The sequence below is a fragment of the Natrix helvetica genome, assembly GCF_964273705.1.
Source record: "Natrix helvetica genome assembly, chromosome: 3".
NCBI classification, from domain to species: Eukaryota; Metazoa; Chordata; class Lepidosauria; order Squamata; family Natricidae; genus Natrix; species Natrix helvetica.
In genome coordinates, this window is record NC_138549.1 from 86,424,456 (window position 1) to 86,434,474 (window position 10,019).

The 10,019-nt window shown below is 43.1% G+C and overlaps 1 protein-coding gene across 6 annotated transcripts in view; it reads right to left on the reverse strand.

Moving 5' to 3' along the window:
• DPYD (dihydropyrimidine dehydrogenase) overlaps nt 1–10,019 on the reverse strand; it is a 628,073-nt gene that overhangs the window by 571,234 nt on the left and 46,820 nt on the right. For all 6 annotated transcript variants that reach the window (XM_081946459.1, XM_081946458.1, XM_081946461.1 and 3 more), the window contains exon 2: nt 4,525–4,635. In XM_081946459.1, the coding sequence (XP_081802585.1) occupies nt 4,525–4,544 (20 nt within the window). In that variant the 5' untranslated portion in view covers nt 4,545–4,635. The remainder of the gene's footprint in view (nt 1–4,524; nt 4,636–10,019) is intronic.

A 10,019-nucleotide genomic window follows, 5' to 3' on the forward strand; every position in this document is an offset into this window, starting at 1 on the left:
CAGGCCGCCGAGGTAGCCGCGCTCCTAGTGGAATGGGCCGTGATGCCGGCCAGAACTGGCAAGTTTTGTGCCTTGTAGGTGAGGGCAATGGCCAGACGGATCCACCGGCTAATGGTGGACAGGGAAACCCCCTTCCCTAGTGATGAGGGTTGGAACAATACAAACAGAGCCTCAGACCTACAGCCTTTCTTACATCTAGGCGGTGCCAACTGTACTCACGCTCCCTGGCCGGGTCTGGGCAGAAGTCCGGGACAACCACCTCTTGGACCCGGTGGAAGACCGTGTTTACCTTGGGCAGGAATGCCGGGTCCAGGCGTAGCACTACCCTGTTGTTGTGAAACATGCATAGTTCCTCCCAGGAGGAGAGAGCCCCCACCTCCGAAACCCACCTAGCCGAGGTGATAGCCACCAGGAACACCACCTTACAAGTGAATAGCTTCCGGCTGACCGTCTGGAGCGGTTCAAAAGGCTCGGCCATAAGGGCCCGTAGCACCGTGGGAAGGTGCCACATAGGAAACCTGTGGACTGGTGGTGGAGAAAGGTGGGCCGCCCCCTTGAGGAACCTTTTAACTAAGGGCAAATGAGGTAGCAGAGTGGGCCACTCCCCAGGTGGCACCGTGGCCAGTGCCGCCAACTGTCTCCTAACCATGGCTAGGGACAGGCCCTTGTCCAGACCCTCCTGGAGGAATTCCAAGACTTGAGGGACCGTGGCCCTGGAAGGGGACAAGTGGGCGGCCTGGCACCAGGAAACAAATGTTGTCCAGGTGGAATCATAAATCCTGTTGGTTGACTGTCTGCGGGAGGCCTCGATGGTTCTGATCACTTTTTGGGAGAGGAGGGCGCCTCTCAGGCACTCCCACTCAATCTCCACACCACCAGTTGGTGCACTGTGGATCTGGAGGGACCAACTATCCCTGTAACACTCTCACCTCCCCCCGGGGAATCCTCCACGGTCTCCCTGCTGACAGGCTCAGCAGGTCCACGAACCAGACCCTCCTGGGCCAGTAGGGGGCCACTAGGATTACTTCGGCCTGTTCTCTGACTACCTTCTGGATGACCCCAGGAAGGAGACGTAGGGGGGGAAGCGTACAGCAGCCTGACCGGCCACAGAGCGAAGGGCGTTGACCCCCTCCATTCCCCGAGCTGGGAACCGAGAGAAGAACTGCGGCAGCTGAGCGTTGGATGGAGTGGCAAACAGGTCCACCACCGGTCTCCCGAACCTCTGGCATATCCTTAGGAAGAGCTCCTTGGACACGCCTGAATCTGCTCCATCCAAAGGATGGCCATACGGTTAAAACAAGGCGGAGGCTGCCACCTTAATGGCCCAAGCCGACGACTGGAAGGTCTTCCTGAGGACCATCTCCACCTTCCTGTCCTCTGCCTTCAGGTTGTCTGCCACATCCTTGGGTACCAGCGAGGCTGAGGCAGCCAAGGCCACCACTGGCGGATCCACAGAGGGCATATGCAATGCTTGGGAGTAATCTGGTTCAATGTTATAGAATTATCTGTCATTGCTGCCTGGGGTGGGGAAGGCCCCAGGTATCTCCCACTGCCTCTTAACTACTTTCATGAAAAGGTCGGCAGCAGGGATCTCCTCCTTAACCGTTTTGGTCTCGGAATAGACCGTGCCCTGGAGCTTCCTTGCTGGCTTCCCTTCCTTTGCCACCTCGCCCCTCCCCCCAGCTGAGCAGTGGCACGTGCTTTGCATAGGAGGGACCGGAACAAGGTAGGAGGGAACAATCCCGTGAAGGCTCCAGTTCCTCCTCGTCCTCAGAGAGATCTGGGTCATGCTGCGCCTTGTCCCCCAGGACAGACCCCTCACTTGCCAAGGATGGGGACCCAGGGGGACAGACTGGCTGGGAAGGGTCCTGTGGCTGGGATGATGAAGAGCTGGGGACTGTGACCTCGCCCTGAGGGGCAGAGCGAGGCACCTGGTGCTGCATGCCTGCAGCCACACCAGAAGCAATGGCTCTTTCAATGAGGTTCTGAAGACCCACAGACAGGTCCTCCATATCTAAAGAATCCCAGCTGGATCCCACTGGTACCTGACTGGGTGGGGATAGGTGCCAGGGTTGGCCTGGATGAATCTCTACCTCCCAGCTGTGTCTCTAGGGATAGAAACCAGGCTGGTTATCTACTTGGTCAAGATCCTCCATGGAGAGGGGAGGGGAATGGACAGCCCCCCCACTACACCCCCTCAGGGAATCAGGGGACCTGGGGGGAGAATCTTACCTAGAAGGGCCCCCCAGGGTTGACCTGGACATGGATCTGGAAAGGAAAGGGCTGATCCCACCCTGCAGGGCCCGCAACCTCTCTGCCCTGGAAAAGGTCTTTAATAGAGCCCTATGCCTCCTTTCCTCGTCCTTCTGGCAGGCATGGGAGGGGCGATGGTTGGCTGAGGTCTTAAGCCTCCTGCAGGAGGCAGTGGGCCACTGCCTTGAAGAAGTACCCTCCCCTGGGGACATAGGAGGTGAAGGGGCCCTGTCCGCCATCGTGCTCTACTTACGGCCTCACGCTTCCGCCCAATCCGTCCCTCACCTCCTCTTCAGTTGCAGCAGCCAGTCTCTCTCTCCTTTGAATTTGCCGCATTTGCACCCTCCGAGGCTGCTGCGACTTCCGGGGGGGGGGTTGTGCTGCCACTGCGCGCCTCCCCAGCCGCTTCTGCGGCTTTCCCTGGCACCAAGGGCTTCGCGCTCTTCTCCGCGCTCCCTCTGCTTGCTGGTGCTTTTCTCAGGCTTTAGGCTGTCAGGCTGGAAACCAGAGCCCATTAGCCTCTTCCGGTGTCGATCACGAGGCCTCAGGCTTCACGTGGTAGCCTGCTAAAATGGCCACTGGAGCAGCGACCCAGCCACCGGAGCCTCCCAAACTCAAAAAAAATCAAGCCCCAGGCAGCTGGAAAACCACAGCCACCAACGGGGAACTTATGAAAAGGAGGAGGTAAGGTCCCTGGAAAGCAGGAAGCCGCGCTGGTTTGAGGAGGGCCCAGTAATGGATTTTTCTTTCAGGAGTCAATCTTTTTTCAGTCTCTATGCTGGCCAGACTGGATTGAAACTGGAGTCAGAGGAGAGGAGCCCAAAGGCCATAAGTAAACATCATCCTGTATTTCTACCAACATATTCCTTCACAGGAATTACTTTAAACTCTACTGAGATTATAAAATCCTTATAAAATACTCTTGGGGATTAGTTTGCCTTCTGATAAGGATAATTTGTGATTGGCCATGCATGCTCGGGCAGACATATTGTAAATAGGAACCCATTACATGCTCTCAAAATTTGTGAATGTACCCGTACAATCAAGGGTGCATTCCAATATACTAAAAGTATCACCCAGTAGGATTTTAGATAGATTTTTGTTTTTGTTCTTAATTAGAGTTACCATATTTCAATTTAAATATATTCTGGAAAGGAAATGTTTATGTTAATATACTGCACAAAATTTATTTATTTATTTTTATGCCTCTACAGCAGTATAACTGCAAATGGCTCATTAAATCATTCATAGCTTCTTTCGTCACTCCCACCAGAGCTAAGAAGCCTGAGGCATTATTTCAAAATCAACAATCCCTGCCACATTGTTTTATTCATTTTGTTAGATTTATATCCTACCTTTCCTCCAGGAGCTCAACCAGCTTACATGGGAATTTCCTTCATTTTTATACCCACAACAGCAATTCTGTTAAGTAGGTTTGGGATGAAAGGAAATGATTCAGCCAAAATCACCCAGTGTTTCTATGTCTTAAGTGAACTTGAACCGGGATTTCCCTGGTCCAAAAGTTCTTAACCGCTATACCACATGGCTTTTCATAACACACTTAAATCTGTTTTGATTTGAGCTAACAGATCGCTACCACTTATAGTGGTGTTCAAAAAAAAAGGAAAAAGGGAACAGAAAAAGGAATTGTAAGCAGCAAATTAGATGCCACTCCCTCTGCCTTTCAAGGTTGATACTCAGGGAAGCAATATCCTTTTTTCTCTGTCCTAAAATGTCCAAGATTGGAAACCGGAATATTTCAGAATATTTTTTTTCTTCCTATCAAAGGTGTAGCTAGAACAAAAGGACATCATTTTCCAAGGATATCCAGACATAAAAGCTTGCATGAAACTGAGTTTTATCCTATTTTCACTCTATATTTATTACAATTATTTATGTCCAGCCTAGCAGGCTAACAGAATAATCAAAACAGTTGTAAATAAAAACACAATAGATGCTCTTTTAAATCAAGCGGATGCTAATACCTCCAAAAAGAGAAAAAGGAAAGCCTTTTTTTCCTGTCTTCTAGAATCCTTTATGTGAGGCAGTTTGACAGTTCGTAAGTTCATTAAACCTCAACTTGCCATATCATTTGAGCCATTTAAAAAAATAGATTGAAAAATCTCTCCAAAGCAAGATTACAAATCACAGTTTGGGAAATAAGAACACAATGTTTGCTTACTGATATACAATTACTGCAATCTAGTGTACAATTAAGGAACTCAGCCTTCACCCAGATCCAAAGTTAATAATAATAGTTGTTATACTTACTGAACAGTTTTTATCTGCATTCCTTTTCCAGTGCTTTTTCTCTACTTTTTTTGCTGCAGTTGAATTCAAAGATGCATGAGTTTGTATACGAGGGTTGAGAGCTAAAATATTCTGCAGATATGAAAAAAAAGAGATGTTTCCTTTTTTTAAAAGTGAAAAGCACAGAAAGAAACAATTAAATACTTCTGCTTACAAAACTTCAAAGCTCCCAGCTTCTATTTGTTTAAAAAGAAGAAATTTAGCAATGTAAAGTAGATGTTTGAGTCAATTATATTAACATGATTTCCTATTAATCTATTAAACTATTAATGTTCCCTAGCCTTTCTTACACAAATGAGGATTCTATTCGAGTAAAAATTAAGAATTATATTGCTTTGCCAGAATAAAATTAGATCTCTGCAGTTATTCTTTTTAAATTTCCTCTCATAATTTAAATTTCATATACTTACAATATATGCATGTTCTGTGAGTGAAACACGGCCTATAACACTATCTATAATTTGCAGATAACATCAATGTAGGGAGAGTTGTCAGCACTTTAGAAGATAGAGTCAAGATTCAGGAGGACCTTGATAGATTTGAACACTGGGCCCTATCAAACAAAATGCAATTCAGTGGCGAGAACAGTAAGGTCCTGCACTTAGGCAAGAAAACAACATCTACAATAAATGGTACCTGTCCCAATAGTAGTGTCTATGAGACAGATTTAGGTGTTCTAGTGGATCATCACTTAAGTATGGGCCAGCAGTGTGCTGCAGCTGCCAGAAATGCCAATGCACTCATAGGCTGCATCAAGGGATAGTATCAAGATCTAATACTGCTTTATACTGCACTGGTGAGGTCACACTTGGAATACTGCACCCATTTCTGGTCACCATGATACAAAAAAAGATGCTAAGACCCTAGCAAGAGTACAGAGAAGAGCAATAAGGAGATTAAGGAGTCTGGAGGCTAAACCGTACAAGGAACAGTTAAGCGAACTAGGTATGTCTAGTCTAACAAAGAGAAGATTAGGGGTGAGCGGTCTTCCAATACTCGAGGGCTATCACCGGAGTAGAAGACCTCCAAGGTCCCTTCCAATCCTATGATTCTACTTTCAACACCGGTTTTACAACACTGTTCTATAGGCTTTGCACTGTACCTCTCTCATTAAGGCAGACAGTTCAGTTGAAAGTTATCAAAATGCTGTACAATAGTTCCCATCTATTTAAAGAGCCTTTTACAACCCAGAATAGAGAAGTGTGCCACTGGAAATACTTATTAAATACTGAAGACTTCACGCCTATTATCAGCCTACTCAGTATGATGCCCTGCAGCGTGGGAACATGCCAATTTTAGTTCAATATTCTGAACATGTTCGAAAAAAATGTTCCATGTTTGGTGGTTTGTTAATTTGTTTTGTTGATTTGGTACATTTGTTGGTTGCTTGGTTGGTCAACTGACTGACCAACCTTCAATTTCCCTTCAAGTCAATGTCAATTCTTCGTGACCTCCAGGAGGATCTGTCCCAGATATTCCAATGTTCTATATTTTAATTTTGCGTATTTAATGTAATTCTTTTACTTTCTGATATTGTACTGTGCACCACCCAGAGTATCTTTTTGAGGAGAGGGGCAGTCTAGAAGTGCTAAATATAAACAAATAAAGTAAATAAATAAGTATATTACAGTGTTATCTGCATCTAGTTCTGATACTCATCCTCAACCAAAGAAGCTGACCAGAGCCGGCTTGAAGAGGAGAAATCTAGGTCCACCCATCAAGATGATGATGATGATGATTTGTTGTATACCTGTTTAGACTGGATTTGGCATCTTTATCCACCTATCAAGTTATTATACTTATAGTTCATTACCCAGTTTAGACTGGATTTGGCATTTTTGTCTACCTATCAAGTCCTTCTCAAGAACTGGGATAGGCATATGTGGATGTTTTTGGTGTTAAAGGTATTGTCATAGGATGTAAGTTTTTCTGAATAAAGCTGCCTTTTGCAATTGACTTATGGTGATTTTATCAATGTCAATGTAATCTTTATTTTTATTTCTCTGAAATCCAAATGATCTATATATACAGTAAGCCTAGCTATTGTTACCATTTACGTTTCCTTTCTATTACATCTAAAATTTAGCGCCTCTTACTTATGTTACAAGATTATAATATTGCTAAAACGTTCAACTGGTTCTTTGTATTATAACATACTTTGTATAAATTTGTTCATTTATATAACCCAAAATGATACCTTTGTAGCCTAAAATTCCATAAAGTCATACCCAATCTTATAAAAAAAATTAAAATATTCTTTAAAAAGCTGACCTTGTAACACATTTAATGTAAAGCAGGAGAAGGAGGAGGCGAGGAGGAGGAAGGAAGAGGAGGGGAGGAGAGGGGAAGGGGGGGAGTTTCTTGGCAGAGCATTAGACATTCCCAGTCATTTTAAGCTCTGAATTCTGGAATAAGTATTTCATAATGTTTTCATTTTAACTCGTGAATTGTTCTAGGTATCATTCAAGGAGAAAATATGGTATTTTTCTCCAAACCCAATACTTGCAAAATAAAATTCTGTTTAAGATTAAGAACATTGCCCATTTACAAAGGAAATGATTTCAGAAAAAGGACAACATAAAAATTGTAGCAGGCAGTGGCTTACAGAACAATCCTTCCCAAAATGAGAATCTTCATTTTCCAAACCTACAGTAAGTTGTTATCCTTGTATTGAAAAGATAATGTTTGCAAGCATGAGAGTAATCCCTTGCTAAAACCTCATAATCAAACAAAATGGGTTCATCAAGCCTAATTATTCCTTTTCTTATTCCTCGAAGAGCAAAACTTAAAATACACATAATTTAGGTACCACTCCCTTGCAGTTCTATTTCTTTTTCTTGCTCTGGACACATTTGTAAATGTCCTTTTACATAAAGTAAAATTTAGAAGTTATTTAGGGTGAGCAGCACTGGTTTAGGAGAAGGCAATTTGTATCCTTCACAAATTAGCTTCTGTAAAGTAAAGGTTCCACTCACACATGTCTGTCGTTCCCAACTCTAGGGGGCCATGTGGGCAGCATGACTAAATGCCGAAGGCGGGCGGAACGCTGCTACCTTCCTAGAAAAGATGGTTCCTATTTTTCTACTTGCATTTTTCTACATTCTTTCAAACTGCTAGATTGGCAGAAGCTGGGACAAGTAACGGGAGCTCACTCCTTTACGTGGCGCTAGGAATTCAATCTGTCAAACTGCTGACCTTTCTGATCGACAAGCTCAGTGCCTTAGCCATTGAGCCACCGCATCCCTTTACGCTTCTGTACTAGAAGCTATGTAAATAGAAAACAAATTATACCAGAATACACTATTTGTCCATCTAATCTAATCTTTCCAATAGTTGATAAACTAGCACTTGTCCAGATGATAAGGATGTCAACCTCCCTCAACCCCAATCAGCAGGTAAGACATGTTGTGGGTTTAAAAAAAATCCAGGTGACGCAAAAACTAATTACTTTTGGTCTACTCTAATGACCATCCAAGAGTTCTTTCTTGCTGGAAGAACAGGAGATGACATTGTGTCGCAGTGTGAAATACCACTGTGCTCATCATCTTGAATTGAGGTGGCAGGTACCTCACATAAATAAATAAATCTTCATCATAAATTAGTGTGGGAGAGAAGTTAATAAAAAAAGAAAAAAGAAATCTTACCAAATGTAAGATAAACATGACAAAACATGCAGCGCATTTTATTTCAAGGAAGAGAAACTGCCTCCTACAGTAACAGGCACAGAATCACATGTTCATCACATCAAACAAACATGGCTTTCATATGTCTACGAAAACATTCTGTAAGTGCTTTACTAAATGTGAAGCTACAAAATGCTTAAAACAAAACCTAAGGCCACTGAGCCTGACACACTGCAGTGATAGCATCTGACAGAGCACCTTAGCTCATTATAAATAATTGCTTTCATAAAGTGTATCTGAATTCTGAAACTGCATATTAAAAGCTGGATGGCAGAGGAAGGAGAAAGCTATGAGAACAGTATTCATTTGTTAAGAAAATACTACTCACTCATCTGCTCCAGACATTACCTCCATATTGTGGCTTCCAAAATGTCTTCATAAAAACAGTTTCCATGCATTGCCATTTTTTTCCCAATACACTGCAGTACATAATACCATTCCAATGCATTCTCCAAAAAATATTTATTTTCCATTAATTTTATGAAATACTTGCAATGCATTTCAACATTATTTTCACTTGATTAAAAAAACATCACTGACTTCCGGTTGTTCCTGGTGCCGATGGCAGGCTTTTTTTTGAGCCTGTCAGATCAAGAGACAGTTAGAGGTGTTTTTTTACGATCTTTAACACCTCGGACACTCGTAAATTCTTGGAATTTATGAGGGAGAGATTCAGCTGCTGGGTTGAGCCCTCGTGTACCCTCCGGAGTCCGGAGTCCGACGAGGTTTGCCCCCCTTCGCAGTTGTTGTATTCTCCTGCCTTTTTGATAACCTCTGCTAATTAGCAGAACCAGTCGCCGGGAACAGCCTTAACATCTTAACATCTTAACATCCCAAGAAGAAAGCAAGACTTTTGCAAGTATTTTAAGTTTTAATTGGGGGAAGAAAAAAAAAATCTCTTTAAAAAGAACGCTACTGCTGAGTTCGAGAGGCGTGGGCTTAGAACAAAGGATTCAAAATGGCGTTGATTTATAGCTGAAAACCTACAGAAAACGAAAGCTAATTACCTGCTGATAGCCGGGGCAGTAAAGGCGGAACGGCTGAAACAACCCTAACTATTAACAATCTTTAAGCCAGTTTACATAACCTGAACTACTTAAATGTCAAAGTTTTAATTTCGAGCAACTTAGAAAGAAACATTTGCAAGTATTAATTTACAGCTGAATACCTAAGGAAAACGAAAGTTAATTGAATGGTGACAGCTAGAGGCGGCTGTAAGAATTATTAATTATGGCAACGGAACAAAAAGCCTCATCGGGTGCTACAATAAATTATCAGGATTTCAAGGACTTTATAAGGGAAGAAAATGCTTTTTTACCCAAAAAAATTAAGGAGGTTAAAGAAATGGTTCAGGATACCATTAAAAAACATGATCAACTTGATAAAAAATTACACACTTTAGCCACAGGTCTGTCAGAAGTTGTTCTTAAGGTGGACAGCAAAGTTGATCATCTGACTTTGGATTTGGAAACTAAAACGAAGGAAACAGATTTGAAATTTGTTGAAATGGAGGGGAATATGCAGAGGATGGAGAAGGAGATTATCATGATGCAATTCAGATCTATGGAGTACGCTGTTAGACTGAGGGGTATCAGAGAAAACCCTAGAGAGGACTTAAGAAAAGTTTGTGCTGATGCTCTGGCCACGTTATTGAAGATCCAGGATTCTTCTGAGATTTTTGCAAGGATTGACAAAATTTACAGAGTTAATTCACGTATTGCATCACAAAGGCAACTACCAAGGGATGTTGTGATATACTTTACTGAGAGAAAT